We start from the raw sequence: 12482 nt of genomic DNA, 5'->3' as shown, positions 1-12482 counted from the left end.
AGCCCTACCGTGGATATAAGCGAACACTGACCCCATATATAACGTGATTTTTTTGTACATACATACATATAATAAAGTTTAATTGATAAATTAAACACACAGTAAGACATTACCAACATTAAATACAGTAATAATAAAGTACAGCAGACTCCTGATTAACTGGGCCACTTCAAGACACTAAATTTAAAAAAAAAAAAAATCAACCAGAAATCATAAAATTCAAGTAATAACTAAAATAGGTATAAACAGATATTTTGCAAGTCGTAAATAAGCGACAAGAACCGGCATTATAAGTCGTCATTGGGAGATTAGCATACCTATTATCTTGCAACTCCCACTGGCTTCACACCTAAAGTTCAAAACAGAAAAAAAAAAAGAGAGAGAGAGAGAGAGAGAGAGACCAAATGTCTAGTTTGATTTAGTGCATCGTGTTGATTGTTGTGTTCCGTTGCACTGCAAAGGGACAAATTTTGTTTCGTAATATCAGGGATTTCATTTTTTTTTTTTTTTTTTTAGAAATTTGGGAAATGATGGGCAAACGCAAGAGTTGTGCTTTCAAATTAAACAAAAACTTGAAATTATTCAAAAGTTTGGAAACGGTGCATCCGTTAAATCTCTAATGAACCATTATAAAGTTGGTGAACAAACCATACACAACATTGTAAAAAAATAAAGGGAAGCGTCGTATTGGACACGCGAGTAGTACGTGTTAAGTTTTTCCGTTTTTTTTTTTCCGTGGTTAACTGCGGGTAACTGAATCAGTGGATATGGGGTGGGGGACAACTGTACTTTTTTAGAAATGTTAGAGTACCAATGGGTAAAACTGACTACGTTAAAGCTAAAAGCATCTCTTTTATTATATATGTTGATTGTTGATTGTGGTATCAGGGCTATTGATATCGAGGTCTAATTAATTGGCTGAAAAGTCTTTATTTTTCTCCAGAGTAAGTTCTGAAGGGTATGTATCAGCAAAGTCCTGTATAAATGTAGGGTAGTTGAATACTAACAAGTGATCAGTATATCTCTAAATTTTTATGCCTGAGGGTAGAGACCAGTCTCAGACCAGTATAGATATTGGTTAGCTAAGACACAGCTAGCGGGGCTACCCATCAGGGTACCTTTGGTTTGCAAGTATACAGATTTGCCATCAAAAATGTAGTTATTGGAGATGCAGGGATTAATGAGATTGTTCAGTAAACTGAATTACAACCAATAATATGTTTGTAGTTGTTGTAAATGTCACTGAAGACCGATTTTAAGTTGGTAGGTCTATGCCGGTGAATAGACTTATATATACACTGGTGTTCAAAGAAAGTGCATCACCCAGGAATTTCATATTTTTAACCCTTTTTCGCGATGGCATGTTGCATTAATGACTAGCATCACAAAGAGAAATATAAACAAAAGATATTTATTAATAGTTAAAGCAAAACTAAGTAATATTTGACAGGTGCTCTCAAAATATTCCAAAATGAGCATTTGCAACCTTTATACAACAGTTTTGGTAAACACAACAATTATGGCTGAAATGTTATCAGAAGCCCTTAATTTGCTTCAGTTTATCATTTTAAATGGAAAACAAAATGAAAAGTTCACTAGGTGCAAACTAATATTTAGTTGATCCGCCTCTGGCCCTGATGACAGCAGCACACTGTTGAGGTATTGACAAGATCAATTTCTGAAGATAATCAACTAATAGTTCGTGGTTCCAAACACGAATTATGTAGTTCATGAAGGGTCTTTGGTTTCTTTTTGGCAACTGCAGGTTCCACACAATGCCAACGGTAGAATCCAACTATAGAATTCAGGTCCGGGCTGTTTCCTGACCAGCTAAGAGTTGTGATAGACTGTTCTTCCAACCATTTTTTCACTTTTAACAAATGTAAACACATTACTGTCGAACCTCTAATGCAGAAATGAAGCTAAAGTAACTACAGAAGTGCCTACTTACACTTTTCGCCCGATGACAAGAAGCAGAGTCGCCCTGAAAGATGCAGTTACTTGGCAGGTTAAAATGGTCTCTAATGGTTGGCAGCAATTGCCTTCCAATATAGCCATGTATCCATTGGCATATACAGAACCTTTTATAAATTGCAGGTGATACGAAATGCACCCCAATATCATTTGGCTGGTAGCATGGCTCTCCCATCAGAGCCATGCAGGTTGAATTTTTTCTCATCCCAGAAAATAACTGACTTCCACTGCTCGTGGATCCATTTGACATGCTCCTTACACAAAATTAATTGGGTCTTTTTCATTTTTTATGTGAGGAGGGGCTTCTTAGGACGACAGGCTACAAGTCCATTTTTGAAGAGGCATCTTCTGACTGTTACTGCACTTGATACCACTGTATGTTCTTCCCATTCTCTTTTCAGCTCATATGAAGAAGCTTTACGGTTTTTAAGGCATAAGTGCTTCAAAACGCAGTCCTGTTTTGGCATAGACTCATTTGCACCCGGTTCCTTTTTTCCTGTCAGCAGAACCAGTATTCTTGAATTTGGAAAGAAATCTACTCACTGTTGACTGATTACAAGACACTCTCTAAGTAATATGACGGGAAGATCATCCTTCCTCACGTAAAGCAACAATAGCACTTTCTTCGTGGCGTCAACTGTACATAACTCTCCATCCTGACACAAGCAAGGAATGACTGCAACTCTTGCAGAATGTGCTTAAATAGCTGAAAGTAACAGCTGATGCAATATTACGTCATCACCTACACATGTCAATCTTATCTGATGCAACCTATAAGATATATTGCCATATGCTTACGTTATTTGGATGACAATTACAATTTTAAGGGGCGATGCACTTTCTTTGAACACCAGTGTATATATAGACAAATTTAATTTCAGGTTATTTGCTTTTACCTTGCTGGCATTCTTAATTTTTTCCATGGTAATTACAATTGACAGGTCAGCATCCCTACCCGATACACCGAAAATATACATTTGTCTATATATATATATATATATATATATATATATATATATATATAGACAAATGTATATTATCACTGTATTGGGTAGGGGTGCTGGCCTATCAAGTGTAATTACCATGGAAAAATTGAATGCCTGCAAGGTAAAAGCAGATTACCTGAAATTAAATGAAATTAAGATTAACATAAAAATAATAATGATAACGATTGTACCTAAATCCAATTTAATAATTTAATACTTTTTCTTGCTTGCTTAATTGTTCAGTAATGTCATTATATCCTATTAATTTTATCAGTATTATATATATACAGTATATATATTTGTATTAATATATTAAATTAAGTAAGTATAAATGGATGTGAAAGTTACACAAGGTGCCAGTAACTCTAAGGGTGAGGAAAGTAGAAAAAGAAGAGTAGATTAGTGAAAGGTAAAAGAATGTTAATATCCTAGAGGTTATGATGAATTAAGTAAATTATGGGCTGAATTGCATAGGCAATATAAAGTGGGGGAACTGTAAATTAAAATCAGTACAACAAAATATTAATAAAATGCAAATAAAAATAAAATGAAAATGGTATAGTTGTCATCAGTTAAGGGGGAGGAAACAATTTTATTAAAAGGTCCAATATATGTAATGTAAAAAATGCTTGATCTGATGTCAGCAGAAATAAATATTGGTACATGATTACGTATTTCATCAGGGGACTGCACATTTATTTCTTCAATATATTTATTTCTGCTGACTTTTTTTCTTTATTTCTTCTGATTAGATCAAGCATTTTTTGCATTACCTTATATTAGATCTTTTACTAAAATTGTTTCCCTTCCCCCCCCTCCCATCTGATGACAGCTATGCCATTTTATTTTTATTTGCATTTTATTAATATTTTGTTGTACTAATTTTACTTTACAGTTCACCCATTTTATTATTGCCTTGTTACCGGCACCTTGTGTAACTTTCACATCCATTTATACTTAATTTAATTTAATATTAATACAAATTACATCTAATTTGTTAATCTTTCTTTCACTGAAACCATTTCATCTACTGTTTACCTCTTTTCTATGTGACTCTTTAAACTTTTATTTTAAAGAGTTACATTGAAAATGCATTGGTATATATATTTTTTATTTATTTTATTTTATTTTTTTTGGTCGCAGTGACCAAATTTTTGGCAACAGTGACTATATATAAATATATATTATATATAGTCACTGCTGCAAAAGATCAATTTAATTTCCTAGCCTGGTGGTTCTTAGCCTTAGTTTGCAGTGGACTTTCAAAACATATCACTTATTAAAAGTTAAGGGTAACCCACTGTGCCCACCCCTGTCATGAATGTATGCTTGTACAGATATAATTCTCTAGTGCAATATGGCCTAAGATTCTGCTGCTGCACAATAATTCAATATTGATCATATTTTAAACTATGAATTGAAAAATTATTGAAATTTAAACCTTTTAAGTTTTCAATCTGGAATTATTTTAGATTCTGTCACTATAAAATGTTTTCAGTGAAATTTAGGTAGGAATTCACTTAACCTTGCTTCATTGAACCCCTAGGTTAAGAAAGGCTGCTAGTTGAGTGGGTAACATTTACTACACATTATGAATGTGACAGTTAGTTTATTGACTAAACCTTACATCCAGAACACTCAGTATATCAAACTGTTAATTTTTATAGATGATGTTTCTGAACTCACTTTGGATTCTGATATTAGGTTAATTCAAATGTACTAAATATGGCTGCCTGTAGATAGAAACAAAATAAAATAAAATAAATATAATCACAAATTAAGAAATAAGAGGGGGGGGAAATTAAACTTACAGATTCAAAAATTTACATAAGAATCCTAGAGTGCACTGTAATATCATTTAGTCTGAGGGAAAAAACTTTACATGTAATTCTGGGCATGTAGAAATGATCTGCCAGTTCCTGCGAATCCCTAAGGATTGCCGAAGCTGTTTCTGATCATTTGTGGAATCGTGGTTGTAAAATGCCCCTCTGTGTTTGCTTTGAGATGAGGTATTAATATTTGTCATATGATACAAGGAATCCAAGAGGCTTTTGCTGCACCAGGCAAGAAGACTTCTGACATTCTAGTGTCATATAATATGCTGAAAATTTACATTTGTTTTACTATCCCTTCCTAGAGCCTCATATACCTCACTCAGATCCTCTCTAAAGTACCTAGTTATTACTGCACTGTGTAGCTCATATATTCAAAGATCCTCCTCATTTGCATCTCTAGCCAGTTTCATCAGAAAGATCCAAAAACAGATCTTTGAATCTTTTCAAGATGCTTGTCTTGGCTTTGTTTTTCCCTTACCTGGATACAGCATTCCAGGTATTTTCTCACAGTTGCCTTATACAGTGGGATCATACCCTTATCTCCAAATGATTATTCAATAAATTGACAGGACAAGAAGGCACTTTCCTACTGTAACCCCCCCCCCCTTGTTTATAAGTTATTTTGGGATTTTCACATCATGTGCAAATTTTCTCCTACATTAGAGAAGTGGGGGGTGATGAGAATTTCTGGAGGAAAGTATGGCAGCAATCTTGAGCTCAGTAATGAATCTAAAATATTCCAAGGATAAAACTACTATAAAAAAAAACTGCAGCCATTATCAATCCGCTGCAGGATGGAAGCTTCCTCAATGATTCTTGTTGAGGGAAATAGACCATAATCTGCCATTCTGATCCAGTGTGGGTTGGCAGATCAACCGTATTTAGCTGTCAGGGACTTGAACCCCTGTCTACTCAAAAAGAGTGTGCACTACTTCACTCCCGCTCATGACCACTTGGCTATGGAGGCCTACTATGTAACACATTAAAGTCCACTGGCATTCCAAAAGAATGTCCCTGTGTTTAAAAATTTCCACTAAGAAATTAAATAAGAAGTAACCAATGTCACTTTATGGTTTGGCTTTGTATTTTTAAGTTTATTCTTTGTAATATTAGCATGTATATTAGATGCTCATTAAATGTTGGAACTAAACAAACGTTATTCCCACCCTTTCATTCTTCTTTCGCAGGTTATGGATTTAGAAGCCAAATTAGCAGAGGCAGAAAAGGAATACATAGCAGGAGCACCAACTAGAGAAAAAAGGTCTCCAGAAGAGTGGATACCACGACCCCCAGAAAGATATACCTTAACAGGTCATCGTGCCCCTGTGACTAGGGTTATTTTTCATCCTGTTTTTAGTGTCATGGTGTCCTCCAGTGAGGATGCAACCATCAAAGTGAGTATATAAGTTATAGTTATGTACAAATGATTTTTTAATTCATTTTAGTTTGAATCATTAGTAATATGAAGACTTTCACTAAAGCAAATATAATGCATCCCTTTGCAATTTCCACAAATAAAACTACTTGGCACTATTGAATAATGCAAATCATTTGGCCTATGATATGAGGACTTTGTGCTCAGAATCGCTTATGTTTTTTTGTTGTGGAATGCATGTGCTGTGATTTTTTTTTTTTTTTTTCTTTTTGTTTATTTCTCCCTTCCCATTTATTCATAAAATTGCAGCTGTTATTGTATAATGAACAACTTTGATGGAAAAGTTTAGTGACAATCAAACAGTTGCTCTTGAGACAAAAGGCTTTTGATGTTTTTGTCATAAAGACCCAAGCAAGCTTCTTTCTTTGTTTGCCTTTTCTTTTTTTTTTTTTAATTGGATGATCAGTTTTCACTTTAACTGCTAGTGATAGTAATAGCATTAACCATATGGTGCAAAGAAATCCTAGCTTTTGCTACACCAAGCCAAAAATATAAATTACCATAGCAGATTATGTGATTCCCTCCTTGCATTGGAACCTGTCACTGAGTTTTGAATTTCTCAATGCTGTGAGCCTCAACCACCCATGGAGGTCACTTATTCCAATGACAAGTATAATTAACAACTCGGTAAAAGAAAATTTCCTACAATCCAATCTAAATACCTTCCCCCTAATTCTGGTATCATTTATAACTATGAAAATTCAACTTCATTTTACAATCTCTCCACCCCCACCCCACCCCAATTTTCAGAGCATTTCAAACCTCATTAGGAACCCTCTAAGGTGCTTTACTAAGAATACCACACTTGAAATAGTGTCCCTATTCGGACATAGTATTCTATTTGTGTTCTTATGGGTTTATGACCTCCCTATCTCTCTATAAGCAAATGTTTAATAAATTGAGAGAATACCATGGGCCTCTCCTTGTCTCCTGTCAGCACTGCACAGAGACATCTCTATGCAGTGCTGTAGAGGTGACTGTAGGCATGGACACTTCATGTCCATGCATAGTGTAATCCCAGCTTCCTTACCCATTTTTTTTTTTAATTCAATTCCACAATGTACAAATTGTTTTTGTGGTTGCTATTCCCCAAGTGTAAAACCTTGCATTTTGCTGCAAAACATAGTCACCACTTTCTAACCATCTCTGAAGCCTATCATCCAAAAGAAGCACTGCTTGGTGCTGATCATTAACTACTCTTCCAATCTTGCCCAATATTCCTATGTCAATTAAAATCAGAAACAACTGTCAGATGCATTAGCATTAGCAAAGGCACATGATGCAAGAAAGCAAGCTTATATAGCATCAGCCAAAAAAAACATTATTTCACCCATCTACTCGCTCCAAATGTTTGTCAAGTTCTGCCTTAAATCTATTTAAGCTACCAACTTCTACAACAGGTGGAAGTTTGTTCCAGCAATCTACCACCTGCTGGCTAAAGATAAACTTTCACACATTTATCCTACAACCGTCTTTCCTCAATTTGAATTTATGCCCTCTCAGGCGATTATTCTGAGCAAGAAAAAGAATCCCATCAGCTTTGATCATGCTCAAACCATTCAAGGATTTATACATCTCAGTCAGATCACCTCGCAGGTGCCTAGTCTCCAGACACTGTAATTTGCAAAACTTAAGACCTTTCTTCGTAAGAGCAACCCTTTGTTCCATTCACTAATCTTGTTGCCCTTCTCTGTACTCGTTCCAACAGCTCTACATCCTTCTTAAAATGAGGCCTCCAGACCTGTATACGGTACTCAAGGTGTGGTCTGACCATTGCCTTATACAAGGGGATAATCACCTCCTTATCCCTGCTAGAAAAATTCCTATATATCATTGACAAGACACCATCAGCTACTCTTGCAGACTGTCTGCACTGCTCAGAAAACTTCATATCTGCCTGCACAATTACCCCCCCCCCTGGTCCTTTTCATTCTCTACCACTGTCAGTGTGGTACAACTGAGTTGATGTGGGATTACTGCTTCCCATATGTAGTACTTTACAAAAGTACTTTGCTAGAATTTATATAAATATTTTCATATTTCAATTTGCTAATTTCATACATCCCAACTCATTTGCAGAGTTTCTGTTTACCATGAAGGTTTTTTGTGTTTAATTAGCAATGAAAAGTACCTGTTGGGTTTATTCACAGCATCAACTGGGTTATATAAGAATTTCTCACAGCTGTTATCAAGGATCCAATCTAATTTGTTCTTTTTTTTTGTATTCAGATACATGAAAAATTCCTTGTCCCTGTTTGCTCTTTTAAAAAGTTAGTGATTTCTCATAAACAGCCTTTGTCAGCTTAACCCTTTCTGTGGCAGTACTACAGATCAACTTGTAACTGTTACAGGTTGCAGTACTTTTCATAGCTCTGTAAAGAATAGAATAGAAAACATTCCTTTGCCAATCTTTTCTCTTCTGTTAAACTGATTAGCTCATTATCTTCCTTGTTCATTTCACAAATATACATGCTCTCAGTTCCAATCTGAATAATGGCCATTTCCACTTAGTCTGCCAAGCTCCACTTAATTTTTCTGACAAAATCTCAATTATCGTTTGATTTTACCACTGCTCATCTCAGTTGTCCTAATTGTTCACTGTGTGATTCTTTTCACTTCATAGGTTGTACATATGTACACACTGATATTCCCTGTTAGAGACTTAATTTGGTATCTTCTCTTTTCGATCTTTTCTAGCTTAAAATCTCTCTACCTGTTCTGTCAAATTCATTTGTTTCTTTCTGTCATTTTTCAATTTCCACTAATCACTTGTAACTCTTTGATTTCCTTTCATTGAAACTACTTTTTCTAGTCCAACTTTCTTAACGTTGAAGTAATTTTTCTTGACAATTTTAATGTTCATAACTAGGCTTCCATTTTCTAATCACGTGGTTTTTTCAATTACTAATTTTCTCATACAGATTGACCATTTACCTACCAGAATCCTACCTACACAGCCAACACTCTTCCAAGTACACAGTCGAAATGAGTGGTCCTCTTGACATCTTGAATTGTAACTTGATGATGGTCTTTTCTCTAATGTAGTCTCTCTGTTGAGTCCATTTTCAGCCTCAAGTTGTTTGGCATTACAAGAATGCAAAATGGGATGACCTTTGAGATTTTTTACATTTCCTTGTTTAGATTACTGTTTTTTAAGATTTCTGATATCAATGTTTGCTATCATCTTTGTGAAATTATTCTTGTAGGGATGAAATCCTTTATTCACACTCCAACTTAAAATTTCATCCTTTACCTAGACCTTGGTTTGCTAATAAATGTGCTAAGGCTATTCAAGATAAAAATTTTGCATATTACAATTGCCTTGCATCTAAATCTCCAGGTTTATTTTCTGCCTACATCAAAGCTTGCAACATTTGTAAAACAGTTATTAATCAGTTCAAAACAGATTTTGAACAGCTTAAGATTAGAAAACTTGCTTCCTGTCTGGTCTCTTGCCAAAGCTATTGGCTGCAACTTTTGTCCACTTCTGTCAAAAACCAGATGGTTTTGTTGCCCCTTAAGATAAAGCTGACCTGCTGGCATCCTACTTTTCTTCTAACTCTTGTATTGATGACTTGGTAAACCACATCCTATCAATCTCCCAGTACATTCAGTCTCCCATTCAGTGCCTCTTGCGTCTTCTGTCAAAAGGATGTCAGAAGGATTTTGAACAATCTTGATGCTAAGAAAGCTCCCAGTCCTGATGGTATTTCTCCACTTGTACTCCTGAACTTACTCTAGTTCTGTGTTGCCTATTTTTTCTACCCTTATTCCACTTGTGTTTTTCCTTCTGCTTGGAAATTTGCTCATATCCAGCCAGTTGCTAAAAAGGGTGATGTGACAAATCGCTCCCATCCACTTATACTTGTTGTTGCAATTACTTCTATTTCTAAAGTAATGGAGAAATCCATTAACTGCCAGCTCCTAAACTATTTCGAAAACTTCCATCTGGTCAATGATTGCCAGTATGGATTCTGTCAGTGTCAATCAACTTGCAATATATTGGTTGTTAACCATCTATGGATAAGTTTGATGGAAAAATTTGGTGAAACTCAAGCAGTTGCTCTTGACATTTCAAAAGCTTTTGATTGTGTTTGGTATAAAGGCCTTCTAAATAAGCTTCCAACATATGGATTGTCAACCTTTTATGTAATTGGGGATCCGGTTTTTTTTCTAACCACTCACTGCAGGTGATAGTAGATAGCTCTGTCTTCCAACTTCTCCACTAATGCTGGTATTTCCCAAGGTTTAGTTCTAGCTGCCACTCTTTTCCTCTTGTATATTAATGACCTTCTTCCATTGACTGGAAACCTTATCCATAGTTTTTTGCTGATGATAGCATGCTGCATTTGACCTTCCAATTTGAGAAATCTTGCTTGCGCAAACATCTTCAACTTCTCAAATATCTACTACCAATTTCTTAAATGCTGATCTCCGGTTAATTCTCCATTTGGACAAAGATAAGTTAATTTCAACCCTTCTAACACTCAGTTCTGTCCTATATCTTGTAAAAAGGATCCTTGTCCTATGTTTATCTTTGACAATGTCCAGATTTCTAGACAAAATCACATATCTCTATTAGGTATTACCCTGACTTCTAATCTTTCTTAGCATAAGCACATCATAAATACTGCTTCCTCTACATCAAAAAATTGGGTTTTCTTTTTTGCTCTCTACATTTTATTCTAAACAGCTGTTCACTCTGTACAAACCTCAAATCTGTCCTACCATGGAATATTGTTCCCACATCTGGCACAGTGCCCACATGACTTCTCTCAGGCTTCTAGACTACATTCAAAAGAGAGCAGTTAGATTTATTAAGGACCCATTTCTTACTAAGTCTCTCCACCTTGTCTCATAGATCTGCTTTATGCTGCATGTCTTTTCTATAGTTAAATCTTGGGATTTAACTGTCGCCAATTCCCACTCTCTCTTCCAAATACATGGTTTAACCATTTGGTATTCTTTTACTGTCCAACTTCAAACTCCCATAATCAACTGTTTTCTTCGTTATTTATTCCTCCAACTTCCATTTCTTGGAACAACCTCCCTTCACACATTTCCTGAAAATTATAATTTACAGAAATTCAACTGTAATGTCAACAAGTATCTTCTTTCATCTTAATCTTCAAGCCATGCATGGAACTAAAGTTCTAATACCTTTTGTGTTTGGGAGCTCACATCTAGTGAGTATGGAATTGGTACACCCAGGGTCCTGAGCTGGATATATCATTCTCTCTCTCTCTCTCTCTCTCTCTCTCTCTCTCTCTCTCTCTCTCTCTCTCTCTCTCTCTCTCTCTCTCACTCTCTCAGGGTAACTCAGGATTTTTTTTTTTTTTTTTTTTTTTGTGGCTGATGCAACAAAAGCCTAAGGCTTCCTTGCACCATATGGCTGATGATGATAATAATAATATAAAAATCTCGCCATCCTCCCCGTGCTTTATTTTTTAATGGTATAAATGCATTCATGATTTTACTGATTTAAAGATATTCTGTAATTTTATTGTTTTTGCCATCTGTGCAATAATCATCCCCCAAATTATAGAAGCCATGTGGCACTGTAAGCTGTACGAAATTGAAATCGATGTCTTTAAAAACTGCAGTCAACTACAATAACCTTTTCTTTTCTTTTTCTTTTTTTTTTTTTTTTTTGTGTTTCCTGTAACAACTTTTTTTAAAAGATAAAAAAAGTATTTCCTGTGCTAGCAGTCCTATGGTATTATCTGGTTTGTGGAATATTCTAAATCAGATCTGGAATATTTTTGTCCCAAGTACTTTTCCAAACATGGTGATACAAATAAGTCATCTAGTTGATTTAAAAATTAGTTTCCTTTCCACTTGCTTGAATCAATAAGGAGCATATTGAATTCATAATAAGGCCACGTTCACAAGGGACTTTGCACCATCTTTGTTCAAATATATACCATCTCTATCAAAGGGGTTCCTTTTACCTACAAGTGTGGGTCACACTGATTATAATCCCTCCTATCGTATCTATGCGGAATTGCAGACACATTCTGATCTAACGTGGCATATTTTCAGCATGACATTTTCATGGTATTCAGTTATGTTTTCAGCTTAATATCATTATTCCCCCACTTGAATAATAAGGACCTTTTTATGCCCCTTAAAAGCTGAAAATCTGTTGGTTACATCACTGCTCTCAACACGCACACTGCCGTGGTTCCAGTCCATCTATCCTTATTATACAAAATGTTAATCATTTTCCTGACAATGTAATCTCCCAACAAA

General features: G+C 35.3%; 1 protein-coding gene across 5 annotated transcripts in view; it reads left to right on the top strand.

Annotated features, from left to right (window-relative positions):
• The window catches only part of LOC150089027 (lissencephaly-1 homolog), a 212618-nt gene that overhangs the window by 102232 nt on the left and 97904 nt on the right, over nt 1–12482 (top strand). For all 5 annotated transcript variants that reach the window (XM_090369785.1, XM_090369784.1, XM_090369782.1 and 2 more), the window contains one exon: nt 5983–6189. In XM_090369785.1, coding sequence (XP_090225911.1) covers nt 5983–6189 — 207 coding nt within the window. The remainder of the gene's footprint in view (nt 1–5982; nt 6190–12482) is intronic.

Source organism: Mastigoproctus giganteus, chromosome 3, assembly GCF_048544385.1.
Source record: "Mastigoproctus giganteus isolate SK-2022 chromosome 3, ASM4854438v1, whole genome shotgun sequence".
Classification (NCBI taxonomy): domain Eukaryota; kingdom Metazoa; phylum Arthropoda; class Arachnida; order Uropygi; family Thelyphonidae; genus Mastigoproctus; species Mastigoproctus giganteus.
This window is presented reverse-complemented; position numbering and strand designations above follow the sequence as displayed.